A 26,582-nucleotide genomic window follows, 5' to 3' on the forward strand; every position below is an offset into this window, starting at 1 on the left:
TTTTGTTTGCTAGCAGCGGAGGGAGGGACGCACTCTGCATTCCCCCGGGCAACGTACATTCCCCCGATGCCCATCCGACCTGCCTAATGTGGTCGTTGTGCCACCTTTTGGACACAGACAACGCGCCTTTGCCTAAACGGTCACAATGCATCGGCAGCGTTTTGTCCCACGCGGCCTTTGGGCAGGCACCATTGGCTGGGCCGTTGCCAAGGGCCGGACATTGCGATAAATTTGTCATTGGTTACAGCGCGGCCGAGCCCATATAAATAGCAGAGGCGCTGCGCCGTTCAACTTGACCTTGCTTCCCCACCTCTCTGCGCCCTTTCGGTGATCCCTGCGTGCCTAGGATCTCCCACCCGCACCCTTACCTTCTTTGTAACCCTGCCTGTCTTTGGCTGCGCTTCCCTTGTTTCTGTTGTTTGCCTGTCTGCCGCATTCCATCTTCCATCTGTTGTATCAGTCCTAGAGACTTAGCCGACCGTCCATCCATTCTAGCATCCTATCACACGAGATGTACACCACGACTCTTCGCGTTTTTGCACTCGCGCTCGCGGTCTGCGCCGTCGAAGGGCGCCACGAGACCTTCCCTCGCTCTCGGGCTCACCGCGGTCATGCCGCGTCGAACATCACTGCGCGCAGGACCTTCACCGTGGCGGACTGGTACCAGGGCCAGACCTTCCTCGAGTGCGTTTTCCAGCTCCTTCCTAGTTGAACCCGATGCTGACGAATCATTTAGTCAGTGGGACTTCTACTCGAACACCGAGTGAGTACTCGATGGTTCCTTGCATCGCCTCTGTACTGATGTTGATTTTCTAGTCCGACGCACGGCATGGTGAACTACCAGACCAAGGAGAACGCGCAGGCGAAGAACCTCGCGTACGTCCAGGACGATGGCACGTTCGTCATGAAGGTCGACGACTCGACCTGGCTTGCATCGGGCGGCTACCGCGACTCGTGCGTAGCGCACTTCCCTCATCACCTCCCTAAACATACTAACCCGCCCTTAATATAGCGTCCGCATCAGCTCGCAGAAGTCCTACAACCAGGGCCTTTTCATCGCTGACATCTACGCGATGCCGCACGGCTGCAGCCTGTGGCCCGCCTGGTGGTCCGTCGGCCCCAACTGGCCGAACGGCGGCGAGATCGACATCCTCGAGGGCGTCCACGATCAGACCACGAACCAGTACACCCTCCACACCGCCGACGGCTGCACCACATCCTCCGCGAACCTCAAGGTCGCCGCCGCCCTGTCCACCACGCAGTGCGCGTCCAGCGGCGCGGACAACACCGGCTGCGCGTACATCGACAGCGACGCGACGACGTATGGCGCGGGGTTCAACCTGATCGGCGGCGGCGTGTACGCGCATTTGTGGGACTCGGACGGCATCAAGGTGTGGCACTTCCCGCGGACGGCGATCCCGGAGGACATCACGAACAAGGCGCCGAACCCAGACTCGTGGGGCACGCCCGCGGCGTTCTGGTCGAGCAGCTCGTGCGATGTGACGAACCACTTCTACGACCACACGTTGACGTTCGATATCACGCTCTGGTGAGCGCGCTTGTTGATTATGGGCGGGACGGATGCTGACAGTTTGTGTAGCGGTGACTGGGCTGGCGCGACCTACAGCAGCGCAGGCTGCCCTGGCACTTGCGCTGACCGCGTTGCTGACCCGACCAACTTCTCCAGTACGTCTACTCTCATGCTTACATCGTCTTCCTCTCTAATTTCCCTTCCAGCTGCCAAGTGGAAGGTCAACTACGTCGCCGTCTACCAGTAAACTCACTACCTCACGACGCCCTCGGGCGATACAACGACACTTCAGGCAACCACACATAGGAAGCGCCCCTCCTTACACATTGTACTCTCTCTTCGACGTTCTTTTCCGGGTCCGGGTCAGACTTCGCCTGGTGCGAGAGGTCAAATCATTCGCCTAGCGCGATGGGTTTCATATTCGCCTAGAGCGATAGGTTTCATGAACTCGCCTAGCGCGACGGGATTGCTGTATCTATTTGACGACGCTCACGACCTGTATACATAGCATATACTTCTAGGGATGTAATTCTATACGGGTATAGAGTGTCGGCTCTGGGCTTGGCTTGTAGCCGCCCCTCATTGTTTTTATAGAATCGGGTGCTTGATCTTGCTTGAGAGACTTTCGGCGTCAAACGCTCAACACAATACATAAAGCAACAACAAGCCCTACATAAATAGCAGAATAAATGAAGCGAAGGGAGTGCAGGTTTGCAGGAGAATACGGGGACGGTGGTCCACAACCTCTGGCGCAGAAAGTGATTGCGATCACTGGTAGACAGCGACGTAGTTGATCTTGAACTTGGCGTCTGAGCAAGAGGGTCAGAAAGGCCTCCTGCGATGAAATGGTATCAGACTTACACTTATAGTTCGCGGGATTAGCGACACGCTCTGCGCACGACCCAGGGCAGCCAGCGCTGCCGTAGGTGCTGCCTGCCCAATCACCGCTGCACGATCGTCAGTCATCATTGCAGAATAAGGGTGACAGGGAAATTCACCAAAGCGTGATGTCGAACGTTAGTACATGGTCGTAGAAGTGGCTCCCCATGTCGCAGTTGTTTGCGCTGAAGAACGCCGCGGGCGCGCCCCACGAATCCGGGTTTGGCGAACCGCTTGTAATATCCGCGGGGATGCTCGTCCTGGGAAAGTGCCAGATCTTGATCCCCTCGTCCGTCCAGGTGTGGGCGTAGACACCGCCGGCGAGGACGTTGAATGGATTTCCGTACGAGGTCGGGTCGCTGTCAGTGAATGCGCAACCGGTGTTGTCGCCACCGCCGACCGCGCACTGCTGGTTGCCGAGCGTGCCCGTGACGTCGACGCTGGTGTCGATGGAGCAGCCTTGGGAGGTGTGAAGGGTGTATTGGTTGACGTGCTGATCGTGTACGCCCTCGAGGACGTCGATTTCGCCACCGTTGGGCCAGTTCGGGCCGACTGTCCACCAAGCAGGCCAGACGCTAGTGGGTTACAGTAAGTAAGGAGGCGATATCCATCGTATCCGAGTCGTACCTGCAGCCGTGCGGCATAGCCCAGATGTCTGCTATGAACAGGCCCTGAGTGTAGGACTTCTTCGAGCTTATGCGGACCCTTTGCGAAGGTAACCATCGCGCAAAGAAGGTCAAAGGGCGATACTCACGAATCACGCTTGTCTCCGACGCTGAGCTGCGTCTGGTCGTCGACCGCCATCACAAAAGCACCATCGTCCTGGACATAAGCCAGGTTCTTGCTCTGAGCGGACGACTTGTCCTGGTAGTTGACTGAGCCGTGCGTAGGACTGGAAGTCGTTGTAAGAAACGCGCCGCCTTCATCCAATGTCTGACTCACTCGGCTTGTGAGAAGAAGTCCCACTTGCTGTGGAGAATGTCAACAAGTATGAGGAGCGGCCAGCATGCTCAACGCACTCGAGAAAGTCCTGCCCCTGATATTTATCCGCAAGTGTCCAGGTCTTCCTCGTCTGCAAGGTTGAGTTGCCGTGCGCACGGTGCTTTGCGCGGTATTCGAAGCCGTCCCTCGCAGCGACGGTGTTCAACACAAGAGCAAGGGAGATGAGACGAAGCGAGAACGCTAGCATCTTGCCAAGAATACGAAAAGAAAGGATTGAAAAGGAAAGACGGGGGATAGATACAGACAGGCAAAGACCAGAGGGAAGGGGGAAGAGAAGGGACAGGATGAAGGTAAAAGACTGCCCAAGAACCTTTATATCTCAGAAAGCGCTCGTGCGTCACGTCCTGCGCCCGCCAGAGGATATATCCGTACGGGATTCGCACACATCACCCCAACCATATTTCAGACGCTAGTGTCCAGCGAAAGGAGGTTCAGGGATCCGCGTTACCGCCAATGCAAGGTCCCAACAAGGATCAATAAGAGAGACTGAATTAAGAACTCACTTGGGCGGCGGTCACAGCCAACGCCTTGGCCAAGCTTCAGTATAGCGCTCAGACGTCAACTGCGTGTTGGCAACTACCGATCGCCGCCCGCCAACGGGAAGCTGCAAATTATCTCAGTACGCGGACTAGGCATGTGCAGAGGCACTTACCTTGAATGCCGGAGGTTCGAGCGCGAGGCAAGATTGCGCGATGTCGCTTCGCAAGGGGGAATGGTCGAGGAGAGTACAAGCTGGCTAGTAGGCCCCACTGGCAATAGATAAAGAAATAAATATGACATAAGTATTTTACGGGTGGAGTTCCCTCATTCCTGCAAAGACCAATCACTGGTAGACAGCGACGTAGTTAACGATGAACTTCGCATCTAGTTAAAATCATTAATGAGATTTCGAATTACCGATAGCGTGAGCCACGACTTGCCGTGGAAGTTGTCGGGGTTAGCGACGCGCTCGTCGCACGATCCGGGGCAGCCTGCTTGGCTGTAGGTCGCGCCAGCCCAGTCACCGCTACGGAGACGATGCATCAGCATCAATGCATCGCACAGAAAAATGTCCAAACTCACCAAAGTGTGATGTCGAACGTCAGACCGTGCTCGTAGAAGTGACTCCCAATATCGCAAGTATTCGAGCTGAAGTACGCCACGGGCTCGCCCCAGCCATCAGGGTTCGGGTTTCCACTGCTGATATCGCCCGGAATGCTGTCGCGCGCAAAGTGCCAGATCTTGATCCCGTCGTCCTGCCAGGTGTGCGCAAACACCCCACCGCCAGCAGCGTTGAACGGCTGCCCGTACGAGTTGTCGTTCGTGTCCGTGAAGAAGCAGCCGGTGTTGTCGTTCCCGCCGACAGCGCACTGCTGGTTGCCGATCTGACCGGTAGCCTGGACGCCGGTGTCGATGGTGCAGCCTGGGGAGGTGTGCAGGGTGTATTGGTTCACTTTTTGGTTGTGAACGCCTTCGAGGACGTCGATCTCGCCGCCGTTGGGCCAGTTGGGGCCCACGGACCACCAGGCGGGCCAAACGCTGCACACGTGTCAGGTTTGCGAAGAGCATTTGGAAGCCATAACTCGTACCTGCAACCGAAAGGCATAGCTTGGAGGTCTGCGATGAAGAGACCTTGCGTGTAAGCCTTCTGCGAGCCGATGCGAACCCTGCCGACTATGTATCAGCGCGACCCGCATAGAGAATAACTCTACTCACGAATCGCGGTTGGAGCCCACGCCAACCCAATTCTTGTCATCGACGGCCATGACGAATTTTCCATCGCCTTGCACGTATGCAAGTCCCTTGTTCTGTGCGTTTTCCTTGTTCTGGTAGTTGACTCTACCGTGAGTAGGGCTACGGGTCATTGTTAGATACTGTTCCAAGTCCAGAATGAGCTCAACGTACTCGCCCCACTCAAAGAAGTTCCACTGGCTGGGCGATTCGTCAACCTTCATAATCTCAACTTGTAAGTGTCACGTACTCGAAGAACGCCTGACCCTCATACTTGTCGGCGAGCGTCCACGTCTTTCGCGTCTGTAGAATAGTCGAGTTGCTCCCGCTGTGGTGCTCCTGTGGACGAGAACGGTACACAAAACCGTCCTTTGCACACACGAGCTGCGCGACAAGGGCGAGGGACAACAAGCCGGTCGACAACGAGAACATAGTGTTAAAGAAAAGGAGCGTGTTCGAAAAGAATGAAAGGCCGCGCCGAGGAGCGCAGGAATGCAAGAGGCAGGAATCTACTGACCAGGAGAGCTGATACAAGGTGCTCTTATACCTTTCACATTGCAAGTTCTATCGCAGTCATCGCGCTAGTAAGTTGGAACGTAGGCCTCAGACGGAGTCGCATACCTTTCGGCGGGAGCCTTGAGGAGCCACTAACGCGCACAAGGCATGACTGGCCTGTCTATCCACAATATCGTTTGAAGCGAAGCATGAGAGTACAGTCCGGGAAACACTATCATACAGAAGCTGTTTGGATCGTTAGCTCAGTGCAAATAGGCAAGGAGGCGAGAAAAGGCCGTACCATTATCACATTCAGCCACCCAAGGCCAAGCACAAATACAGGAAAACAATGCGGGCTATCAGCGATTCCGGTACAGCAAGCGCGCAACCTCATCTGACATCAAAGTGAGACCATGTCTACCCTTTAGAATCAAAGTATTACATACCTCACTCATCACTGTCCACCTCGTCCTCCATGGCGTCCCCAAAGAACAAGCACGGGCCATTGCCCGCGTCGACCCCCGCGTCGCCCGGATCAGCGCCTATCGGCACTATCCCTGCCGCAACAAGCAACGCCGATGATAGGTCGGCGTCCTTCGCTGGCTTAGCGTCGTCTTTAGCTGGCTTCGCATCGTCGGCATATGGCGTACTGCGCTCAGCGGGAGACGTTGTCATCCGCCCAGCGGCAGATGAGGCGCGACCGGCGGTCCCCGTATCCTCCTCTCGTCGCACCACCGCAGCGTCGTCGGCGTGTTTCGAAACCTTTGCAAGCGCGTCTTCTACAGGCGCATGCGATAGCTCTGGAGACCCGGGCTCGCTGTGGCACAAAGGCTCGAAACCGCCTTCGGGAGATTGCACGAAGAGATCGTATACTAGCGCGGGTTCTCGCGCAGCTTCGTCCAGCCCGCCGGTCCTAGAAGTAGTCGGAGTGCCCTTAATGCGCGGCTGGTACAGGGCAGGTCGCAATGGAGACGAAATAGACGTGAGAGGTTCGAAGTCAGAAGCCGGGAGCGGTGGAGGGCGTGGGACCAGGGCGGATGGTAGCGCGGATGTAGGGAGGAGAGGCTTGCTATGCGCGGAAAGCGGGCTCCCAGAGGACTTGCCAAACAGGAGAAGAGGTTCGCCAAGGTCGGAAAGCGGCTTTCTTAACGCGGGACGAAGCGGCTTTCTTGAAGCAGGTTGAAGCGGACTAAGCGCAGGCAGAGACTCGCCAGGTGGAGGCTCCGAGGACTGTACCAGCCGCACAGAGGATGGGACCAGCCGTACGGACGAGCGATGGGGCGAAGATGACGCGTAGTGCACCAGTTGGTCTCGAGAAGGAATGGTCTCCGTAAATTTCGGGGCGTCTCTAGGTTGCAAAGGCGAGGACGTTCGTGTCGAGATACGCAACGGAGAAGACGTAGATGTCGAATGCTGGTCTCCGTAGAAAGGCTTCCTGGTCCTCGGGCGGAATTCAGCTGGACTGGGCGCTTCAGAGATTAGTTGCGACATGACGCCGAAGCGGGTGTGCGTCGAGGGAGAGGTTTCGTGACCGCGAGAAGATATGCTTTGTATACGAAAGGCGGCGCTGCTGCCGTCGGAAGTCAAGACATGAGTGGTCGAGGGCTGTATTTGAGTGTCGGATCCAGCGTATCGTCCGTCGGATCCAGCGTATCGACCGTCGGACTGAGCGTATCGACCGGCGGACTGAGCGTATCGCGAAGTCGGCCGACTCGAACCAGAGTGCACTGATGACAGGAAAAGGCGCGCCGCCGGAGAGCGAGTGAGGCCGGAAGGTCGAGTGAGTAGACTTGATCCATCGGACAGAGCGAGGAGTCTTGATCCAGCAGAGAGAGCGGAGAGTCTTGTTCTGCCATCGCAGGAAGAAGTCCCTGCTTCGTTGTCTCGGGATGATATCACGTCCGGTGGGGAGGACGGCGCGTTCACTCGAGAGGACGAGGCAGCGTTCGGGCGAAATGACGAGACGTTCGATCGAGACGACGAACCGTTCAGTCGTGAAGAAGAGGCGTTGGATCGAGATGATAGGCCATCGGAGCGTCGTGTATCGGAAGACGGCTGCTTTAGAGCGAAGCTCGCAGGCGAGGACGTCGAAGCGGCGGTTGTGGAGCGCAAGCGATCTTGCTCGCCAATATCGACGGAGTCGCGGAAGATAGACGTATGAAGCGAGTGCGACGAGGTTGAGGCTAGGGAAGAGGGCGGTCGGCTCGAGAGGTCTTGAACATAGGAGGAGCCACCAGGTGGGAAAGCTTCTGCGAGAGGGTGGAGAGGTAGCTCGAAAGGGTCGAGAGAGTCGTCATCGGGGCGTTCATGTATTCCTTGATGGCGAGAGGCATTCGGCAGCTGAGAAACTCGAGATGGCGCAGATGGGGTCGATGGGATTTCGAACCATCCGTCTTCGTCGTCCGCGATGAGATTGGGTTGACAAGCTGGAACGGAAGCGAGGGGTCCATCTGCGAAGTTGATATTTGAACCCTTGATGGCGTCTTCATGTAGGCCGATGATGCGCCCAATCGACTTCCACGGATCTTTGTGTTCGAAGATGTTGTCTGGCCAGTCCTGTACGCGGGCGGAATGAATAGCGTTGTTCGCTGCGAAGACGGGGCTCGTAAGGTTTGTGGCTACGAAGGTATCAAGCAGAAGGACCGTGGCATGTGAGGCGCACTCACAGGAAGTACGCTGATGATCCGAGCAGGTGCTTGTACGATAGTTCGTCACGAAGTCGGTCTGCGAGGGCTCGGACTCGTCTTCGCTGGTGTCAAAAGGGTTACTGGTGCGAGCAGAGATAGTGGGGTTGACCGGCTCTTCAGGAGATTTTTTATGCTGCTGGTGCGCGGGGACCATGATGTAGGAAGTATCGGGCGATACATGTCGATCGTCCTACAGGATTCCCGTTAGCATTCATTGGCATCGGAGAGAGAAGGCCTGCATACGCGTCGCCGGATTACACCCTCCTGCACGTCGGCTCGGCGTCTCTTCGCGGGCGTGTAAGGGGGAGGAGGGGTCCGCTTGCGCTTGCGCGTAGACAAGCCAGCCAGATCTGGCGTAGCAAGTACGCGATTTAACAGGCCGCGAAGCAGGGTCGCTATTGCTCATCAGCTACGTATCGTGTCCCCGAGGAACATGACGCACGTTCTGTCGTATCTAACGCGTCGAGGAACTCTGATCTACCACCAGTCTTGACACGACTGGGCTCCTCCTTCTCAGCTACCCGGCTCGACGTGCTGTTCGTCCGCTTGACGTGCAGTGAAATGGTGGGCGCCTCGTCGCGAGAGTCTCGTCGATGTACGGCATGCGAAAGACTGATCGACTCTGCTTCCCTGCTCGCGGCTGAGGCACGTCCAGATTGAGCTTTGGTGAGCGATGCGAGCTTCTGCTTGCGGAAGAAGCCCTTCTGAATGCGGGAGGTCATATCTTTGGCACGAAAGCGTGCAGCGTTTCTGAGCAAAACGCGTGAGCGAAAGGTGGGGGTATAGGGATCTGGTTGCGCACCTTTTACCGCCCATGTAATTTACACCTCCCATCGCGCTCGTGTGTTTCGTTCTGACTTTGATCGGTTGAGCGGAAGTGCAATGTCTCCTAAGCTTGGTGATTGTGCGGATAGGAGGAAGCTGAGGAAGGAGGCTAGGCGCGTCCAAACTTGATGATGGTTCGGGACAAGATCGTCCCCGCGAGCGCGTCGCGTCTTCCCCGCCATGGATGAGTCAGCATCCGCGGTCACGCGTCCCCCTGTCAAAAGCACGCGATCCATTTCCATCCCGCCCAACACCTCTTGCTTCCTGCCTTCATCTTCATCGGGTTGATCCCACCTTCACATTCATCCTTATCTTCACAAACTATCCCCACTTTCAACTTCTCTCGCTCAGTACAATGTCGCCGGCGACCGCGAACTCGAAGTCTACTTCCACCCGCCCCGCGCTGGACGCTCTCTCCGGGCTCGCTGTGAAGAACGACCGCTATTATCTGAAGGATCTCCTAGGCAGCGGCAGCTACGGTGCAGTCTACAAGGCGCTCGATCTTCTCTCCGCCAAGGAACGTCCCAAGTTCTACGCCGTCAAATGCCAGGTCAAGGCCGACCCTACCTCCCGCCGCGCTCTCTATCAACGCCGCGAGTCTACGCTTCACGCCATCGTCAGCGTCCACCCGAACATCGTCACTCTCCGCGAGACTGTCGAAACACCGGACTATCTCTTCCTCGTCATGGACCTCTGCGATGGACACGACCTCTTTGCTGCTATCGAGTCTAAAGCCTTCGTCGGTCGCACAGAACTCATCCAGGACGGCTACGCTCAGATCCTCGACGCTGTCGCTTTCTGCCACAAAAACGGGATCTACCACCGCGATCTCAAGCCTGAGAACATCCTCGTCTCGCTTGATCTCCGCCGACTCTACTTGACGGACTTTGGCTTGGCTACGCGCGACCCGGACTCCGTAACCATAGGCTGTGGATCGGGCTACTACATGAGTCCCGGTACGTCCTGCCGTCCTCCCACATCTTACCCAAAAAGCGATAATCCTGACCACCCCTCCTAGAATGCCTCGGCAGCAAAGCCTTCCGCGTCGCCTCCTTCCCCAACGGGCCCACCGATGTCTGGGCCCTCGGCGTCATCCTCATCGCCATGTCCTCCGGCCGCCTCCCCTGGCTCCGCGCCGAGCTCACCGACGCGAACTTCGAGGCCTACATCACGAACCCGTTCTACTTCGTTGAGGTGCTCCCGATCACCAACTCTGTCAACGCGATTTTGCGCCGCATATTCCGCACTAGACCGGAGAAACGAATATCGATCGGGCAGTTGAAGGAGGCGGTTATGAACCTGGATACGCTCTACGTTGAGGGGCATGAGGTGCGGGAGTTTTTGGAGATGGGGGATCCTGGAGCAGAGGTAGGGGACGGCGAGGTGGATATTGCGGACGGGTGTGTGCATGCGCCGATGTCGCCCGCCGTGGTGGGGAGCGAGTCGGGTGGTGATGAGGGGAGCGAGTTGGACGATGACACCGACGACGACTCGGAGGGTGTTATAACGCCCGAGACGTTCCCTGTCATGCCGCAGGACTCGGTGCCCGATGACCCGCTCGATGCGCCGGTCACGGTCAAGGGTGTGGCGAACCACCCGCTGGCCGACGATTTCGACCACCCGCTCCAAGACTCGCCCTACCTCCAAGCGGAATCGCCCCTCCTTCAAGTCGAATCGCCCTACCTCCCGCAGGTCGTCGCTGGTGATGGCATTGCGGAGGTCCTTGAAGAGGAGGTCCGGAGGATGTTTGCGGGTGGGGAGGGGAAGAAGGTGGCTGGTCCTCGAGCTCGACATCCGGTCGTCCAGCATGGCGGTGTTGGGACGAAGGATACGAAGGCGCACCAGGGCGTCGCCGGTCCTCGAGAGCCAATCATGACGCGTGGACGCAAGGTCGCCCTCGACGCTCGGGCGAAGAATGCTGCCCTCGAAGCGCGAGCCACGAACGCTGCCCTCGAAGCTCGTGCGAAGAACGACGCCGCGGAGCAGGCCATCTACACCCGTGCTAGGGCAAGCGCCATCGCCTTGCGCGCCAGGCAGGACGCTGCCGAGCTGCGCGCCAGGAAGGGCGCCGCTGGTGCAGATGCGCGGAAAGGCGCGGCGAATGTGGGCGCGAGGAGGGGTGAGGGCGTGGGCGTGAAGAGGGATGAGGCCACTAGCCACACGAGGGGCGGAGGCATCAACCTACGCGCCAGCGCCCTCGACGCCGCTCAGGCCCGCGCTAGGAGGCGTCTCGCCGACCTCGCTGCGCGGGCAGCCGACGCGGGTGTGGAGATTGACGATCCTGTACTTCAGATTCGCCACGGTGCTGAGTGCGGGGCTGGTCTCCGTTTGCGGTCGTTAGAGTAGTCTGGCGAGCGCTGTATATCTTTTGTTTGTATACAGTACTACCACACCTTCCTTGCAATGCAACGTGGGCTTTTTGGATTTTCTGTTGGGAATGAACGAGGGGAAAGTTGAGAGCGCTCAATTGCAGATTCCCTCCCATGGATTCGAGTCAGCGAAGTGAAGCGAAGCCCACCCCAATATATTACAGGTATATCATACAGTCCCTAGGCACTAGACCATATCTGAGGCGGCGAAATCCAAAACAGAAAACACTCCGCGGTGTCTAGAAACTCGACCAGCGACGTTCGTAAAGAGTTTGAAACTCGCGTTGGAGCTCTGGGTTGGCGGGCAGCAGCGACTGTCTGCGCCCAAGGATCCCCTGACGTCGCCGTGTGAACGCCCGCTCGCCGAGTTTCTGAACATCCACAGCTTGTTTCTAACAAACGAGATTTACAAACTTCGAGATGCTTGTTTCTGCCGCTTCTGTCAGATATGATCTATTATCGATGTGAGTATCCATGATCATGAAATCGGTTGGTATGACCAGCGAAAGTCGAGCAACAGTGTTATTCCGTACGGTCGTAGATCGAGCACACCGTCTTCTTTCAGAAGCATCGGTCGCGGTGCGTCGGGCTGTGAGGGTGGAGGTGAGGGCTCGAGTTCCTCTGAAGGTGGAGGGAGATTCCCCGGGGGCGGAGGAAGGTGCTTAGGAGGCAGGTCGTGTGGAGGCCGAGGTGGTGGAGTATCTGGTTGTGAAGCATCCGCATGTGACGGTTGCGAGGACTGCGAGGGCTCGGGTGCCTCTGTGTGTCGCAAAGACGCTGCGATCTTCCGCGGGAGTCCCAGCCAGCGCCATAGCGTCTCGCTGGGAGCATCCTTCTTCGCCTCTACTGTCGACGAAGGAGTCGCCTCAGCCGTGCTCGTCGCATACCGCAGGCCAGATTCCGTGCGTGGCGGCCGCTTCTCCGTCGCCGTCATCTCTGCCTCCCTCGTCCAGTTCCACACCGGCGTGAGCTCCGGCTCCTCCCTGACGACGGGCTCAGGCGGCGGCGGCACGAGCTCGTAGCGCAGCGCCATGACGGAGTCGCGCTCCCACTGCGACACGTTGAACGGCTCGAGCATGCCGTCGGTGAGGTCGCACCAACAGCGGTCGAGGGGGCGGATGTACTGGGGTATCTGGAGCGCGGGGTCGTAGTCGTCCCCGAGCGCGGCGCGCAGCGCGTCGCGGAAGGTGGTGATCTCGGCGGACCAGGGCACGGTGAGCGGGCTGTCGATGGGGAGGGGCTGCCAGTAGCAGGAGGAGAGGAAGATGGTGGAGATGAGGATGATGCAGTAGAAGCTGGGGAGGTGAGTAGGTGTGTGGGAGGGAGGGAAGTGCCACATACCACGGCTTAGCATGCGCGACGAGCGAGATTATGAAGAGCAGCAAGAACAGCGGCGGCGCGGTCGGCAAGGGAAGGAAGAACAGCGGCAGAAACCATTTCGTGCATCTGCTGATGATGAGCAACCGTCGAAGACCTCCCCCACGCTGTACTCACAGCATGACTGCCTTGCGCACGCGACGCGAAGAACAAAGGGCGCCGAGCGACGCGCGCCTCGCCCGAAAAACAATGCCGCACGTGCGACGTCAGCGTTCCCACGGTTCATCCGCCTCTCGCATCTTCCAGATCTTTCACGCCTCCCTCTCTGAAAAGCGATCTCCCCATCGCGCACTCGACCTGAACTCTCCCACCACAACGATGTCCTCAGCATTACATCCTGAGGTCCTCTGGGCCCAGCGCTCTTCAGAGACGGACGAGACAAAGGTGCGTAGGCGCGGGCACCCCACCCCGCGATCGAGGGCGCTTAACGCTGACGGACGCGTCGCAGAATGTGCTGTATGTGACGATAAACCTGCCGGACATCCAGGAGAACACCCTCCAGCTGGATCTCCAGCCGACGAAGATCTCGTTCAAGGCCAAGGCCGGGGAGTACGTTCGCCTTTCGGTACTTCCCCGCGCGCCTTAAACTGACGGACGCGTCGTGTAGCGCCGCAAAAGGCATCCAGGAGCGCGACTACGCGTTCGACCTCGACTTTTTCGCAGAGATCGTGCCAGAGGTGCGTTCTTCGCTTCCCAAGGCCCCCGATCGCGCGTCCTAGTATCCCTTCGTCATCCTTTCACATCCTTCACTCATCCGCGCCTCACTTATGCCCACTCACCCCTTTATCCCACAACCCCCTCTATATCTCTCACTTCACAATGCTAACCGTCTTGTTCTAGTCCTCCTCCCACAAGCTCACCTCTCGCTCCCTCGTCCTCAACCTGCGCAAGAAGGAGGCCAAGGCCGAGTACTGGCCGCGCCTCACGAAGGAGAAGGTCCGCTCGCAGTTCATCAAGACCGACTTCTCCAAGTGGGTCGACGAGGACGAGCAGGACGGCGAGGGCGCCGGCCCCGCGGACGACGAGGACTTCATGGGTGGCATGCCGGGCATGGGTGGAATGGGCGGCATGGGCGACATGGGTGGCATGGGTGGTATGGGCGGGATGGACATCCAGAAGGTGAGTAGGGTGGTTGGCGCTGAGTGGGGGAGAGAGCAGAGACTGACGATACCTTGCAGATGATGGCGCAGATGGGCCAGGGCGGCGCGGGCCCGTCGGGCACGAGCGCGGACGATGATGAGGATGACGACTCGGACGACGACGGCCCCCCGCCACTCGAGGAAGCCGAGCCCGCGAAGTAGACGAGGGAGCTTAGCCGGCGCAGCGGATGTCGCGGACCCCGCGAGGTTCGCGACTCAAGCGCTGAAGGAGAATCTTGTATTTTGAGCAGGGAATGTAGGCTACATCTTGGACTTCACCTTGCTGTTGTTGTGAACTACCTATCTGTATACTGACAAATGTTGACGTTGCGTTGAAAGTCATTAGGGAAGATGTTCGTGAACTTCACCGTGAAGATGAGTCGTTCCCTATAGCTTGTCTAGGGCTCTCACGCTCTTTATTGTCACGAAGAATCTGTGCTACAGTAAACATAGCCAAACAAAGGCCTGTAAGGTCCCGAGTTCAATTCCAGATGGTGTGTTCAAGTGCTTCATGCTCACTTTTCGTGCGCAATGTCAGGAAAGGCACGAACAGGCATGTAAAGTGCAGTCGTACTAAGGATACGCTTTTCAGGCCGCGTCTTGCCTACGATACGATGCGGTACGCACAGTACACCGACGACGGCCCGGAGATTGCCGAAGGCCGTCCGCAATCGAACTTTACTGTCTTGTCGACACTTCGCTCCTGATCTCAGGTCTGCTAGCAATGCCGGATGGATTTCTCGCAGTGCCTCTGCGCAGGAGAAGATATGAGAAGCAGCGTGTGTCAAGCCGACTATTTGCAGTCGGCCTGGAGGCTGCACAAAACTGCAGGCAAAATCGGATCAGATAATGCGAGGCTTACAAGCCGCTGCGCGTGCGCAACGCAATCTCTGGTTATTCGGCGACGTATATGTATCAGGAGCGCCGCCGCGGCGAGCTTGGTAAGGATTCAAGTTTAAGTCGTCCAGTTCTGCACGAAGCGCGACGAGGCCGATCCCAATCCAACGGCGCGCCGCTGCGACTAGGAAGATAGTACTTGCAATACGGGTTTCCACGCTGAGCTGGACAAGCTAGGGTGCGGCTGGCGCAGCCAGCGCTTATCGAGTTTGGTTGTGTTGAAGTTCAAATGGGGAGCAGCGCTAAAGCGTGGCTCGGCAACTACCGAAACAGTTGAACTTTTCACGTGCCGACCAGCGGCCTCCTCGTCAGTGTCCTTCAGTTCGCTGACGTTTTGGTGCTGTCGCCCCTTCGGAGCCTCTTGAGCGCAAGATATGATTCAGGGATGACTACAGGTTTGCACAAGGCTGCTCCTTGATATGAACAGGCCACTTGAAGCGCGTTAATGAGTCGAACTTCTGAAACCTGAGACAAACCTGCCGCCTCCCATATTCGCATTCAAGAGATGAAGTGGCAGCAAAGAGCACCGCGGCTCCAGAGAGAACTTGCACTTGCCGAGGGGACTACGATGCGGCGCCCGGGGCCGGCCGCAATGGCGTGGGAAAGAGCTTTGTAGAGCGGCAGCCCGTTGTCCTGGACGGTCGCGCGCGCGTAACTTGCTCCGTACCAACATGGCGTCCGAGCCGAGCTCGTCGTCGAAGCGCAATGAGGACGCGCAGCCGCAGCGCCCAGGACCCAGCAAGCTCGAAATTATGCAGCGCGCCATCTTCTCCCCGTTCCACAAAAAACACGAGTCGACGCGCATCCTCTCTGACCGTGCGTGGCTCCGCGCGCGCCTGCGAGACCCCTGTTGACGTATAGCCCTTGCCCCCAGTAGCCCCCGTGATCATGACCCCGAAGATGACGGCCGCGACGGTGAGCGCGGCGAGCAGCAAGCAGGCCGGCCAGCGCCCCGCGCTCACCTCCTCGGACTCGCGCAAGGTCGACTTCGCGACGATAGGCCGTGGTTCATTGCGTATCGGCCTGGGCTCGCGCCGCCTGACCTCGCGCGACCTGCAGATCGTGGAGGCGACGGACGAGCTGCTGCAGGTGGACGTCCCGGAGCCGGACGGCGTCGCGTCGAACATCTCGCTCCTCCGCGGCTTCAACGCGACGATCCCGAGCTCCGAGCAGGGCAAGACGCGCCGCCGGCAGATGCGCAATGTCGACACGCCGAAGCTGGGGCTCAAGCGCCTTGGCATGGACGCGCGGGGCCTGCTCACGGCGGAGGAGGAGGAGCACGACCTGGCGAGCGACGATGACGTCGTCGTCGTTGCGCGCCACGGTGGCCTGGGGAAGGGGAAGAAGAAGCGGAGGCGGGGACGAGAGAGTCTCGCGGCGACGAAGGTGCTCGGCCAGGACGAGTTGACACGGCAGAAGAATGAGATCTTGCGGGACAAGGAGAACTTGCATGTTAGACGAGTGCGTGGCGGATTGTGCTCTCTGCTTCTGACACTAATCCCATGCCGTAGAGCTTAATCCACAACGAGATCGACGAAATTACACGGAAGATCGCTACCCTGGACAGCATCAGGTTAAAGCTGGAGGATGACCTAGTCAAACTGCAAGAAGACGAATTGGAGCTAGACGACGAGTGTGCGTGTGCAATATTTCTGCAGCTGTGTACCTCACTGAACATACATCCGCAGTGGAGGGTGTCAAGGAGCGCGTAGAGTTTGAGCAATCTCAGAGTCGACAAACTTCTGCCTCTGCCCAACAACTACACCTACCACACAGCTCACGAAGACGGAAAGGCCCTGCCTTCCTGCCCTCCGAACATGACGATTTGCCACCAGGCGTGGCCTTCATGGTACGTCACTCCGTGCGTATTCCCCACGCTTCCATTGACCCGTATGCCAGTCTCTTCAAGGCCACGCGGGACCTATATCCGCGCTCGACTTCTCCGAGCCATACGGCACCCTCGTCAGTGCTGGGCAAGAAGAGCCGCACCCCATCGTCTGGGATCTGCTCACGGGCTCGGAGATCGGTCGACTGCGTGGGCACGATGCACCCGTGCGCTGCTTGCAAGTCGAAGATCATGTCTGCCTTACGGGCGGCGCGGACGGCGACGTGCGGCTATGGGACCTCCGCCGCGTGGACGAGGACGAGGAGTGGGGCGACGTTAGCGTCAGCGAGATCGAGCCCGACATCGACACGACCCCGCGGAAAGGGAAGGCGAACGGCAACAGTACCATCCGCAACGGCTTCACGACCACAGAGAAGGACGCAGACGAGGACGGCCCGTGCGCGCGCGTGCTGCAAGGCCACTCGCAGGCGGTCACCGCGCTCTACTTCGAGGACGAGTGCCTGGTGACGGGTGCGTCGGACAAGACGCTCCGCCAGTGGGACCTGTCGACGGGCCAGTGCGTGATGACGATGGACATCCTGTGGGCGATGTCGCATCCGCCGAAGGCGGGGGGCGCGGTGCCGGACTACATGTACGCGAGCGGCTCGCCTGCGGGTGCGTTTGCGGTGCCGACGCCGCCGTCGGCGGATGGGTCGTGGGATATGTACCAGGACTTTGTGGGCGGGGTGCAGTTCTGGGGGTATGGGTTGGTGAGCGGGAGCGGCGATGGGGCGGTGAGGATGTGGGATAGTAAGTTCTGGTTGCTCTCCAGAGGATCAATCACTAACAATGTATATAGTGCGTACGGGTCAAGCACATCGGACACTGGCAGGGCACACGGCGCCAGTGACATGTTTGCAGTTCGACGAGTTGCACATCGTCAGTGGTAGCTTGGATAAGACCGTTCGGGTGCGTCTGCAGCTTATAACCTATATGATCTTGCGCATTGCTAACATGGCGTGATCGTTGCAGATATGGGACCTGCGCACGGGCGGGACGTTCGAGACCTTGCACTACGACTACCCGGTCACCGCGCTGCAGTTCGACACGCGCAAGGTCGTTGCTGCCGCGGGGGAGAATGGGGTGAAGGTGCGTTGAGTCGTCTTCACCCTCTTGATGATCATCTAACCCGATTGTCTAGGTCTACAACCGCACCAGCATGCAGAAATCGACGTTGAGCACGAACGGACACACCAAGCCAGCACAGCGCGTGCGGTACATGGACCGGTACATGGTGTCCGGCGGGCGAGACGCGATGCTCAAGATATGGTCCTTGTGAGCGGAGCGGTCGCCTTCGGCCCCCCGAACGACCGTCGTCTCGTAAGTACGAACAAGTGTTCGGGGAAGCTGGATCCACCCAGCTCACCGCTTTTGCCACGTCTGTGCATCGCTCCCGCTGATACGTATACGCCTACTACTAGGTCCATATGGCAAGGTGTTCTCCGAAGTGTTTAATGTCTACTTAACGAACATTCTGCATCTGCTGCTGTCGACGTTCGATATCTGCTGCTATCGTCACCGATATCTGTTTGCTGTCGTCGTTCGATCTGACTGTTGCCGTAGCATACAGCGCCTAACCTCTACGCATTAATGTATTTATAATGCATGCAACCAACATAGAATCCGCCGTCGCTCCTTCGTGGCCTCTGCTTACCGCCTAGCCTGTCATTGGTGTTTACTTTCTGTGCAGGTATAGTAACAATACAGGCCCTCTCAGCTGTGCACTGTGGCCGGTTCAAACGCAAGGAAGTGGTAGACAACGATTCTTTGATTCAACCTTGTGAAAGTCCCAGGGATACACTTTTGTCATGACATTCGAGACTAGAAATGCCTCTCCAACCACCTAGGCATCCGTGTAGACGATGATCTTGTCGAGGTCTCCAGCGTACGCTACAAGGGGTCAGTTATAAGCATCATACGATTCGCGAAGCACCCACAATCCTGATCACCGAAGGTGAGCGTGTTCGATCCAGACTTAAGCGTAAGCTGGACGGGGACGGAGAGGATGACGCTGCTCCCTCCTGCATCAATGGCCAGTCAGTTACAAACGATGTGTCTGAGATGATGATTATATACCGCTGTCGGGCTGGTCTACGCTGACGGAGTCGCCGCCGTTGACGCTGACGGACACCGTGCGGTAGCTGGAATCGCCTGTATTATCGAAGTGAGCCAAAGGAGCGTCAAAGATGCAGATCTGCCACATACCGTTCGCATAGTAGATCGAGACCCACTGAGGTTTACCGGTGCCCTCGACGTTCTCGAAGGTGACGGTGCCGCCCTTGCCTATGGTCATCCGTCAGTACTTAGGAAAAACTGTGAAGATCGGCTTCGACGTACCGATGTAGCCGATGCCCTTGCCCTCAGAGAACGCCGAGTTAGAGATGACAGTCGTGTTCCCAGCCCTCGTCGCGCTCTCCGCCTCGTAGGTCGTACCCTGAGCGATGGTGTACGTGCCTACCATCCCCATAATCAACAAACAACCTCCCAAACATCGCCCTCTTCCACTCACCCGCATTGATATCCACCGACCACACATCCGCCCACACGAGTTGCGGCTTGCCCGAGTCGAAGGTCAGCGGGAGCCAGATGTAGCGGCTGCTGCCGAGGAGGCTGGGGCGCCAGCGGTCGCCGGCGTAGAGGACGTCGTCGCCGAGGGGGAGCTCGAAGGTGTTCTGCGAGTAGTACGTGCGCGTGTTGGAGGGCGCGATGTCGGCCTGGGAGGAGAAGGTACCGTCGATGGACTGCGAGATGTGGTCAGTGGGGCGGAGGACTAGAAAGTGGACGAACAGCTCACCGAGGCGGTGAAGAACTTGTTGGGGTTGGGCGCCCACCTATCGATGTAAGAGCGACGAAAGAGGGCGGGGACGAAAGGAAATCATACCCGGTAGTGTGGCTGGCGATGAGGTAGTAAGTCTTTTCAAGGAATGAGATACAGGGTCATTCTCGAGTGCAGAGCACGTACCCCATCGCGCTTGAAGATACCAGGAGACTCGAGCGTGGATGCTTGGATCGATATCAGCGGCAGCTCGAACCAACATCACTCAGATAGGCGTACAGGAAATTTGGTTGACTTGCTCCGTGACCGTGTAGTAATCGTCATCGAGGCGCGAGATCTTGAAGTTCTGGTTGTTGTCGCTGGCATAGAGGACATACGCCGTGTCTGTAGATTAGCAGTGGGCATGAGGGCTTATCCGATACGTCGTCGCCTTCTCACATACCATCGTCTTGGAAAGTTCAAGTCAGCATGGGCGTCGCGTACAAGGTACCTGACCATGCTCACCATCCACGAAGATACCCATGTCGCGGGACTGGGCACCAAGAGGCTGGAAGCTCTCGCGGAACTTGAAAGGACCGCAAGGTGTGGAGGCGGTCGCGACGCCCTGCTGGGCTGCGCCGTAGTTGGACGAGTCGGCGTGGAACCACATCACGTATTCGTTGTTCTTTACATCCAGTCAGAAAGAAAGGAGTTTGCATCGAACGAAGTGAAGTGGTGCTTACCTTCTTATTGTAGATCACTGGTGGGAAGCATCGTCACTCGGGCTGTCTCGAGCGCGTCAATGATGGTACGTACCTTTGGGCCGCTCCACGATGTTCGAGTCGGAGATGTTGGTCCCGGCAACGGGAGTCAGTGCATCCGTCTCGCGCTTCCAAGTCATCAGGTCGGGAGACTGCAAAGAGCTTCAACGACCACATTCTGAGCAGAGATTAGGCAACATACTGAGTAGCACGACACGGCCTTGAAGGAGCCGCTATTATGACTTTTGTCTTCACCCCACCAGTACCACGTCGAGTCGACCTAGGGCATGGGTTAAGTGAGTTGCTAATGAGCCTGCCATCATCAGCGTTACTCACCTTGAGGAAGCCGCCTCCGTGAGCTTGAATTACATTGCCGTCAGTGTCCGTCCAGGCAGCGCCTGGGACAATGACCGCCGCCTGCGCAGCGATGGCAAGGGATAGCACACCAGCTAAGAGTGAAAACATGGTGTTGATGACCACTGACCAGGTACGCAGTCGCCGTTCATCTTATATACACTGCGGAGTCCGGGGGGCCGGGCGGCGACGACGGCTAGCGAAGGCGTCACCTGGGGAAGGAAGCCGGCTGCCTTCCATATGATGTGTGGTCCGAGGCATGGGGAACGCGGTGCCTGCAGCCCGCCTTCGGGCTCCAGAACTGACTATTTTGTCGATGTTAGACGGTCCGACGAGCAAGGCGGAGTTGCAGGGGGCCGTTCTGACAGGATGGCGCAAGAAAAGGCGTCCCCAGCCTCGGACGAGGGTACTCGAGCCCGTTACGACCGGCATCGAGGGCGACAATCAGGGTGCACCAGAGACAGCCGAGGGCGGCCCGACATCGGGTCGCGCGCCGTGAGAGGTAGCGTTGCCCGAGGGCCGCTTCGTCTATTTAGATCTATTCATTTAGAAGAAGGCAGTCCGCTTGCTCAGGGGAGGCGGGTGACCTAGCCAAGAGTCCTCGCAGTCGGGCCGTTTCGCATGCCTCGATGATGAGCGTCACGGTCAAAGTTCAACATGCACGTGGCCCAGCGGGCCGAATATCTCGTGGACGAAATTCTCAGGATCAGGCCCATTATGAACTTCCATCTTCAATAGTCACCAGGAATTATTTCTACGACGACGTCAAGTCACTGAATCGTTTTGACGCACAGTCGTTTCAAGGACGCTCTTTACATAGATCTACGTGACCTAACCTTCGACGCGGCTGCGTGAGTATCCTTCCTGCGAGGTAGAGCTGCAATTTCCTATGGTATCCCCCTTACTCAGTCTATGAGCTCTTAATACGGGCGACCATCACGAGATCTGCCTCATGAAGGGCCGTCTTCTTGCTGCTTATCGCGGCGCTTATCGGCGTTTAAGCACTTGCCTTGACCCATCATCGATGCAGCCCACGCAGACAACTCACCTCGCCAGTCGTCATGGCACGTTCTACCTTGACGAAGGAGATCTCGTCGCGCGCGTGAGTGTATCTTGTTGGAATCCTCGACGCGCGCTCACCTTTTCATCGGTTAGGCAGAAGACACTTTGTACCGCTTCCACTCCTTCCATTTCCAGCGGGCGACAACGCACTTCGATACCTCCATCCAGTCTCTGAGCAACGAGGCTACACAAGAGGGTAGTCACCATGATCGCCCACTCGTTCTCGACGGAGTGAAGTCGTTGGATTTCGAACACTTGTTATGGTTCTTCTACGAGTCAGCCTACAGATGGTACGTCCGACGGCGTGTTATAACGAATGCCCAAGTATTCTGATGTAGACGACAGGTCCGGCATCGTTGATCCAACGCTCACAGAGAAATGGGAGTCTATCCTCCTCCTCGCCGAGAAATTCGGTATGAAGCAGGCTGCGAAGGTCGCCTGCTACGCGCTTGGGCGCGCGGGGGTCCTAAGTGATGTTCACAAAATTGCCCTTTGCGTGAAACACGGATTAGGAAAGGACTGGGTACGCGAAGAACTCAAGCGCACTGTCTCTCGCGACGAGCCTTTGACCCGAGAAGAGGGTCGGGACCTTGGGTCTGATACAACGATACTTTTGGCCGCTGCGCGAGAGGCGCTACGTCCGCAACGTAAAAGTCCTGACGTCTGCACAAGGACTTGTCAATGGGCTCACTCCGGCGGATACGGCTATAATATAGCAGTCACTTGCTACGAAGGAGTGCACGCTTGTAGTTATAGTGGTTGCCGGCGCACTTCCATATGCCCTGCGAGAGACAGAAAAACAGACGATTGCCCCGTGCCGGACAGCGGGGCAACTATCGGCGCTCTAGTGCTACCTGAGCCCGAAGGTCAGTCGTGAAATTCTATCTATCGCAACCTTCTCTCATATAATGGCCTCCCAGCTTCCGCACCGATTAGTCGTGCTGCCGTCCCTGATATGTTCCGCAAGGGAGATCTTTTTCTTCAGGTCGGTTCTATGATATTTCCTTTACCAATTGCCGGATCGAGCTGATTTTCATGAGGGTAGACCGAGAACGAGGTGTTCTCTGTGCATTCATACCACTTTAAAAGGGCCTCCCAGGCGTTTCAGGATATGCTTAACTCTCCTTTCACTGGTACCTCCAACGAAGGCCAAACACGAGATTGCCCCATTGTCCTTGACCTCAAGACGCACCAGTTGCGAAGCTTCCTCTGGTTTTTGTACGATTCGGCATATGAATGGTAAGGGTACTACAGCTGTGCTTGAGTCTATAAATTACAATCTCGGCAGGTCTTATAAGGCAGACCCGGAGTTGGCTTCCAAATGGGAGGATATCCTCGTTGTTGCCGACATGTTCAACATGGAGGAGGTCTGCCGCGTCGCGACATACGCCCTGGACCACAACGGCGGCCTTCCGGACGTCCGGAAAATAGCGCTCTGCGTGCGACACGAAGTTGATAAGTCCTGGGCGTTCGAAGCCATCAAGCGCGTGTGCGCTCGTCAGGAAGCCCTCACCGAAGAGGAGGCGTGCGACATGGGTTTGAAGATGGCCATCAACATCGCATCGGCGCGCGAGATAGCATACAAATCTTCCGGCGGTAGCGTGAGCTATATTCCGTTGCAGTCCTTGTGTCGCAATGCCTTACTGACCCCTTCGAAGATCACAGCCGGGTCAGCGGAAGTGGAGAGGTTCTTGCGGGGAAATATACTATGAACGGTGGCATGAGATGGGTTTGAAAGTCAAATATACTCTCATATAGGGTGATTTACTGGAGGACAAATATACTGTCTTCGTTTTCACTGCTATTCGAATCTCGTTAGAGTTGTAGGTCCACGTCCGGGAGTTGCCGAACCCCATTTGGTTGACGCCGAAATCTCACGCTCCTTGTCCTCGACGGTCACCTTACGGGATGTATATACCAGACCCCCGATTTCGTGCCGTCTTTCCTCTGCCGAATCTATGCAACTGATTTCATCTTGGATTGGATCTGTGTAGTCTGTCCCGAAACGACGACAAAGGATAACGAAGTTCGCCTGAACGTGCCCGAAGTGGTCACAGGCGTACGGCATCTCTTCATTGCGGCGCTTATCGGCTCTTGCTTGTCTTCGCCCACCATCGATGCAGACCACAGACACCTCTCACCGGCCCACGCGCCATGGTACCTACTACATCGACGAGGGAGACCTCGTCGTGCGCGTAAGTCCGTTCCCTTCAGAGGAACCTGGTGCGCACGCTCATCGCTGTGATTGTTGCAGGCAGAAGACACTTTATATCGCTTCCATTCCTTCCACCTACAGCGGGCGACGAACTACTTCGATGCCAAAATACTGGCCTTGAGCGATGTGCCTGCCAACGAAGGCGGCAGCGACGACAACCCGCTCGTCCTTGACGATGTGAAATCACAGGATTTCGAGCACTTAATGTGGTTCTTCTACGAATCCGCGTACAAGTGGTGCGTCTTGTCATCGTAGCTCTGCGCTTCTCCATGTATACTTACTTCACACAGGTCAGGCGTCGTTGACCCCGCTCTGACGGTCAAATGGGAGTCGGATATGCTCCTCGCTGAGAAGTTCGACATGAAGCAAATCGCGAAGGTCGCATGCTATGCGCTAGGGCGTGCTGGGGTGCTTGGAGACGTGCGCAAGATTTCCCTCTGCGTCAAGCATGGGCTAGGAAAAGACTGGATAATCGAGGAGCTGAAGCGCATGATCGAGCGCGACGCCCACCTGACAGAGGAAGAAGGCCAGGAACTTGGCATCAAGACTACAATACTTCTGGCTGCATCTCGCGAAGCATGTCGGTACAACCTTTCGAACATGCCTGCATCATGCAAAAACCTTCCAACCACATACTGCAACTGTGGTGGCTATCGCAACTTGACTTGTGGCGGAGGCGTACATAAGTGTGCATCTTGCACTCGTTCAGTGACGACTTGCCCTGAACGAGATCGATTTTACACGGAGAAATTCCAGCGATCAAGGATTAACAAAATTGTCGAGGAAATGGTGCTTCCCCAGCCTGGTATGTGGACCCTTTTACGCTGTTCCACTGCGTCGCTATCATTTGCAGGCACCATTCCTGCGAAGCTCGAGACTGCTGGTCTAGAACACGGCGCCGCAAAAGCAGATTTATTCGTCAAGGTCGCGTTCCTTCTTGATTGGGCATGCCTAGTGGGGACTTGACAACTTTCACAGTTAGGAGCGTCAGTGTTCGCTGTCCATTCATATCACCTGAAGAAAGCGTCGCAAGTGTTTCGTGATATGCTCGATTTGCCGCGCGAAGGCATCACAAGCGAGGGCAGATCTCGAGAACACCCCATCATCCTCAATATCAGCCCGCACGCATTCGAGAGCTTCCTGTGGTTTCTATATTGCTCAGCCTACGAATGGTTCGTATGCTCGCTACTGACTCCGACACGTACCCTTCCTGATGGCCTTCCTTGTTAGGTCCTATGAGGCAGACCCCGGTCTATCCGCTAAATGGGAGGATATTCTGCACGTCGGAGATATGTTCCAGATGGAGGACGTTTGTCGTGTTGCGACATATGCTTTGGATCATCACGGTGGCCCATAAGCTTCATGGGATTCCTTTAAAAGTTCAAGGTCGACGACGATAGGTCTTGCTTTAAAAGCTGGGCTCCTCAAAAGTCGTGTTTTTATGGTGAAAGCTACTTATTATAAGTTACATACGAGGTGTGTGCTACTGTGGGTACTGTGTACATCAAAGGCTTTGTTATTAACAGACGGTGGCGAAAGCTGAAGGCCACTCCGAGTGGTACAGTAAGTTCGTAATGGCCACTTCAAATAACTTCCTATACCTAGGAAATATATCTCCTGTATACTACCACGCGTCGCACAAATGCAATATATCCACTCTACTAATAGAGGCGCCACTAACGCGCCTTGGACGCGCCACTCGCGCGAGGCAACCATAGGAAAGTCATAAGTCATAGGACTACGAAGGCCCTATGAGTGACAGGTGCATGACCTTGGCGCGAGTTACCGCGTGCATACCACAGTGCGCCTAGGAGTGAGAGACAGAGTAACGTAGCAATGGAAGGCGTGGTGGGTGCCGGCGCTTGAGCCTTGCGGATCAGCTGGCCAGCGGGCCGGGGAGGCCGGGAATATTTGGTCGTGTTGATGAATGTCAAAGCGCCTCCTCAGCCTTCTTGACGCTGACGCCGACGTCGGCGAGCGAGGTGTCATGCTTTGATTATCTAACATGTTGCGCGTTGTACATGAATCTTACCCAGGACGAGAAATTGGAGCAACAGCAAGACTGCGGGCGCCACAGCGACAACATGGAAAAAAGGAACCTTTAAAAGGTAAGACCATCGTCGTAGACCTTGACCTTTAAAGGAATCCCATGAATCTCCTGGGTGGCCTGCCCGACATCCGCAAAATCTCCCTCTGTGTTCGGCACGACGTTGATAGAAGCTGGGCCGTCGAAGCGATCAAGCGCGTATGTGCGCGTCGAGACGCGCTCACCAAAGAGGAGGCCCGCGATATAGGCCTGGATATGACCGCCAGCATTGCATCGGTGCGCGAGGCTGCGTACAAGGCTTCCGGGGGAAAGGTAAGTGATTAGCCCCCTCTGCCTTTATGCTTTACTGACGCCTCAAAAGATCTCGATCGGGTCAGCAGAGATCGAGAAACTCGTACAGAAAGAGATCCTATGAAGGGTAATTATAACAGGCGCGTACTGTACCTACCTGTATGGAGGCAACCGTCACGGTCGTAGTCGTATCTTCACCACAGTCACGGTTGCCACCATACGTAGATTTACCTTTCACTGTACTCTTGTTCAACAAACATCATGCACCACTTCAGTGACGCTGGACCCAGTTTCAGGCGAC

At 56.9% G+C, this 26,582-nt stretch overlaps 12 protein-coding genes across 12 annotated transcripts; 7 read left to right on the plus strand and 5 right to left on the minus strand.

The window, feature by feature from the left end:
- Positions 1-651: 651 nt before the first annotated feature.
- Positions 652-2,141, plus strand: SCHCODRAFT_073780 (glycoside hydrolase family 16 protein). The gene is made up of 6 exons (XM_003038907.1): positions 652-684; positions 737-763; positions 817-954; positions 1,013-1,549; positions 1,601-1,686; positions 1,738-2,141. Exons 3-6 carry the CDS (start codon positions 830-832, stop codon positions 1,776-1,778), a joined length of 789 nt encoding a protein of 262 aa, XP_003038953.1. The 5' UTR covers positions 652-684; positions 737-763; positions 817-829; the 3' UTR covers positions 1,779-2,141.
- A 16-nt stretch (positions 2,142-2,157) lies between these two features.
- SCHCODRAFT_02527742 (glycoside hydrolase family 16 protein) lies at positions 2,158-3,599 on the minus strand (the record flags this gene model as incomplete). Its single annotated transcript, XM_003037566.2, has 7 exons — positions 2,158-2,340; positions 2,393-2,478; positions 2,530-2,985; positions 3,038-3,115; positions 3,165-3,302; positions 3,353-3,379; positions 3,430-3,599. The coding sequence occupies 7 exons, from the start codon at positions 3,597-3,599 to the stop codon at positions 2,300-2,302; spliced, it is 996 nt and encodes a 331-aa protein (XP_003037612.1). The 3' UTR covers positions 2,158-2,299.
- A 677-nt stretch (positions 3,600-4,276) lies between these two features.
- SCHCODRAFT_02527746 (uncharacterized protein) lies at positions 4,277-5,623 on the minus strand (the record flags this gene model as incomplete). Its single annotated transcript, XM_003037565.3, has 6 exons — positions 5,373-5,623; positions 5,297-5,323; positions 5,108-5,245; positions 4,981-5,058; positions 4,475-4,930; positions 4,277-4,418 (listed from the first exon to the last, which is right to left on the minus strand). Exons 1-6 carry the CDS (start codon positions 5,552-5,554, stop codon positions 4,277-4,279), a joined length of 1,023 nt encoding a protein of 340 aa, XP_003037611.1. The 5' UTR covers positions 5,555-5,623.
- A 168-nt stretch (positions 5,624-5,791) lies between these two features.
- On the minus strand, positions 5,792-9,257 carry SCHCODRAFT_02743904 (uncharacterized protein). Its single transcript, XM_003037564.3, has 7 exons — positions 9,107-9,257; positions 8,747-9,054; positions 8,548-8,699; positions 8,284-8,494; positions 6,064-8,235; positions 5,919-6,011; positions 5,792-5,863 (listed from the first exon to the last, which is right to left on the minus strand). Exons 1-5 carry the CDS (start codon positions 9,136-9,138, stop codon positions 6,065-6,067), a joined length of 2,874 nt encoding a protein of 957 aa, XP_003037610.1. The 5' UTR covers positions 9,139-9,257; the 3' UTR covers positions 5,792-5,863; positions 5,919-6,011; position 6,064.
- A 143-nt stretch (positions 9,258-9,400) lies between these two features.
- SCHCODRAFT_02527752 (kinase-like protein) lies at positions 9,401-11,545 on the plus strand. The gene is made up of 2 exons (XM_003038906.2): positions 9,401-10,085; positions 10,148-11,545. The coding sequence occupies exons 1-2, from the start codon at positions 9,485-9,487 to the stop codon at positions 11,473-11,475; spliced, it is 1,929 nt and encodes a 642-aa protein (XP_003038952.1). The 5' UTR covers positions 9,401-9,484; the 3' UTR covers positions 11,476-11,545.
- A 19-nt stretch (positions 11,546-11,564) lies between these two features.
- On the minus strand, positions 11,565-13,036 carry SCHCODRAFT_02609550 (uncharacterized protein). The gene is made up of 3 exons (XM_050344380.1): positions 12,993-13,036; positions 12,840-12,944; positions 11,565-12,793 (listed from the first exon to the last, which is right to left on the minus strand). The coding sequence occupies exons 1-3, from the start codon at positions 12,995-12,997 to the stop codon at positions 11,977-11,979; spliced, it is 927 nt and encodes a 308-aa protein (XP_050202032.1). The 5' UTR covers positions 12,998-13,036; the 3' UTR covers positions 11,565-11,976.
- A 64-nt stretch (positions 13,037-13,100) lies between these two features.
- On the plus strand, positions 13,101-14,356 carry SCHCODRAFT_02609554 (HSP20-like chaperone). Its single transcript, XM_003038905.2, has 5 exons — positions 13,101-13,259; positions 13,324-13,424; positions 13,483-13,552; positions 13,716-13,994; positions 14,054-14,356. The coding sequence occupies exons 1-5, from the start codon at positions 13,194-13,196 to the stop codon at positions 14,174-14,176; spliced, it is 639 nt and encodes a 212-aa protein (XP_003038951.1). The 5' UTR covers positions 13,101-13,193; the 3' UTR covers positions 14,177-14,356.
- A 1,221-nt stretch (positions 14,357-15,577) lies between these two features.
- SCHCODRAFT_02609558 (WD40 repeat-like protein) lies at positions 15,578-18,282 on the plus strand. Its single transcript, XM_050344381.1, has 8 exons — positions 15,578-15,727; positions 15,786-16,372; positions 16,423-16,546; positions 16,600-16,760; positions 16,811-17,546; positions 17,596-17,705; positions 17,769-17,885; positions 17,938-18,282. The coding sequence occupies exons 1-8, from the start codon at positions 15,583-15,585 to the stop codon at positions 18,073-18,075; spliced, it is 2,118 nt and encodes a 705-aa protein (XP_050202033.1). The 5' UTR covers positions 15,578-15,582; the 3' UTR covers positions 18,076-18,282.
- A 50-nt stretch (positions 18,283-18,332) lies between these two features.
- Positions 18,333-20,810, minus strand: SCHCODRAFT_02609561 (glycoside hydrolase family 43 and carbohydrate-binding module family 35 protein). The gene is made up of 16 exons (XM_050344382.1): positions 20,649-20,810; positions 20,515-20,592; positions 20,368-20,464; positions 20,295-20,311; positions 20,077-20,236; positions 20,015-20,020; positions 19,852-19,956; positions 19,759-19,799; positions 19,678-19,709; positions 19,591-19,627; positions 19,306-19,537; positions 19,134-19,250; positions 19,002-19,079; positions 18,873-18,947; positions 18,734-18,817; positions 18,333-18,686 (listed from the first exon to the last, which is right to left on the minus strand). The coding sequence occupies exons 1-16, from the start codon at positions 20,775-20,777 to the stop codon at positions 18,640-18,642; spliced, it is 1,335 nt and encodes a 444-aa protein (XP_050202034.1). The 5' UTR covers positions 20,778-20,810; the 3' UTR covers positions 18,333-18,639.
- Positions 20,795-21,273, plus strand: SCHCODRAFT_02527766 (uncharacterized protein). Its single transcript, XM_050343528.1, has one exon. The coding sequence runs from the start codon at positions 20,907-20,909 to the stop codon at positions 21,255-21,257; it is 351 nt and encodes a 116-aa protein (XP_050202035.1). The 5' UTR covers positions 20,795-20,906; the 3' UTR covers positions 21,258-21,273.
- A 417-nt stretch (positions 21,274-21,690) lies between these two features.
- On the plus strand, positions 21,691-25,300 carry SCHCODRAFT_02488522 (uncharacterized protein; the record flags this gene model as incomplete). Its single annotated transcript, XM_003038903.1, has 13 exons — positions 21,691-21,768; positions 21,822-22,018; positions 22,074-22,375; positions 22,577-22,594; positions 22,649-22,713; positions 22,828-22,967; positions 23,017-23,329; positions 23,852-23,923; positions 24,025-24,179; positions 24,234-24,748; positions 24,797-24,867; positions 24,922-25,115; positions 25,174-25,300. 13 exons carry the CDS (start codon positions 21,691-21,693, stop codon positions 25,298-25,300), a joined length of 2,247 nt encoding a protein of 748 aa, XP_003038949.1.
- Positions 25,301-25,899: 599 nt separating this feature from the next.
- Positions 25,900-26,556, plus strand: SCHCODRAFT_02743911 (uncharacterized protein). The gene is made up of 2 exons (XM_003038902.3): positions 25,900-26,302; positions 26,352-26,556. Exons 1-2 carry the CDS (start codon positions 26,093-26,095, stop codon positions 26,403-26,405), a joined length of 264 nt encoding a protein of 87 aa, XP_003038948.1. The 5' UTR covers positions 25,900-26,092; the 3' UTR covers positions 26,406-26,556.
- The last annotated feature ends 26 nt before the right edge of the window (positions 26,557-26,582 follow it).

Source organism: Schizophyllum commune (genome assembly GCF_000143185.2).
Source record: "Schizophyllum commune H4-8 unplaced genomic scaffold SCHCOscaffold_2, whole genome shotgun sequence".
Lineage (NCBI taxonomy): Eukaryota > Fungi > Basidiomycota > Agaricomycetes > Agaricales > Schizophyllaceae > Schizophyllum > Schizophyllum commune.

Coding starts and splice junctions, on each gene's coding strand:
- SCHCODRAFT_02609561 (XM_050344382.1), bottom strand. CDS start 20,777: ATGTTTTCACTCTTAGCTGGTGTGCTATCCCTTGCCATCGCTGCGCAG. Junction 19,710..19,758: donor GTATCTTCAAGCGCGATGGG/GTACGTGCTCTG, acceptor TTCCTTGAAAAG/ACTTACTACCTCATCGCCAG. Junction 19,538..19,590: donor ACAAGTTCTTCACCGCCTCG/GTGAGCTGTTCG, acceptor CACATCTCGCAG/TCCATCGACGGTACCTTCTC.
- SCHCODRAFT_02527752 (XM_003038906.2), top strand. CDS start 9,485: ATGTCGCCGGCGACCGCGAACTCGAAGTCTACTTCCACCCGCCCCGCG. Junction 10,086..10,147: donor GGGCTACTACATGAGTCCCG/GTACGTCCTGCC, acceptor CACCCCTCCTAG/AATGCCTCGGCAGCAAAGCC.
- SCHCODRAFT_02743911 (XM_003038902.3), top strand. CDS start 26,093: ATGAATCTCCTGGGTGGCCTGCCCGACATCCGCAAAATCTCCCTCTGT. Junction 26,303..26,351: donor ACAAGGCTTCCGGGGGAAAG/GTAAGTGATTAG, acceptor ACGCCTCAAAAG/ATCTCGATCGGGTCAGCAGA.
- SCHCODRAFT_02609558 (XM_050344381.1), top strand. CDS start 15,583: ATGGCGTCCGAGCCGAGCTCGTCGTCGAAGCGCAATGAGGACGCGCAG. Junction 16,547..16,599: donor ATTGGAGCTAGACGACGAGT/GTGCGTGTGCAA, acceptor ATACATCCGCAG/TGGAGGGTGTCAAGGAGCGC. Junction 16,761..16,810: donor CACCAGGCGTGGCCTTCATG/GTACGTCACTCC, acceptor CCCGTATGCCAG/TCTCTTCAAGGCCACGCGGG.
- SCHCODRAFT_073780 (XM_003038907.1), top strand. CDS start 830: ATGGTGAACTACCAGACCAAGGAGAACGCGCAGGCGAAGAACCTCGCG. Junction 955..1,012: donor TCGGGCGGCTACCGCGACTC/GTGCGTAGCGCA, acceptor CCCTTAATATAG/CGTCCGCATCAGCTCGCAGA. Junction 1,687..1,737: donor TGACCCGACCAACTTCTCCA/GTACGTCTACTC, acceptor TTTCCCTTCCAG/CTGCCAAGTGGAAGGTCAAC.
- SCHCODRAFT_02609554 (XM_003038905.2), top strand. CDS start 13,194: ATGTCCTCAGCATTACATCCTGAGGTCCTCTGGGCCCAGCGCTCTTCA. Junction 13,553..13,715: donor TCGCAGAGATCGTGCCAGAG/GTGCGTTCTTCG, acceptor GTCTTGTTCTAG/TCCTCCTCCCACAAGCTCAC. Junction 13,995..14,053: donor GCGGGATGGACATCCAGAAG/GTGAGTAGGGTG, acceptor GATACCTTGCAG/ATGATGGCGCAGATGGGCCA.
- SCHCODRAFT_02609550 (XM_050344380.1), bottom strand. Junction 12,794..12,839: donor GTCGCGCATGCTAAGCCGTG/GTATGTGGCACT, acceptor TCACCTCCCCAG/CTTCTACTGCATCATCCTCA.
- SCHCODRAFT_02743904 (XM_003037564.3), bottom strand. CDS start 9,138: ATGGGAGGTGTAAATTACATGGGCGGTAAAAG. Junction 8,700..8,746: donor CGCGTTAGATACGACAGAAC/GTGCGTCATGTT, acceptor GATGAGCAATAG/CGACCCTGCTTCGCGGCCTG. Junction 8,236..8,283: donor GGATCATCAGCGTACTTCCT/GTGAGTGCGCCT, acceptor ATACCTTCGTAG/CCACAAACCTTACGAGCCCC.
- SCHCODRAFT_02527766 (XM_050343528.1), top strand. CDS start 20,907: ATGATGTGTGGTCCGAGGCATGGGGAACGCGGTGCCTGCAGCCCGCCT.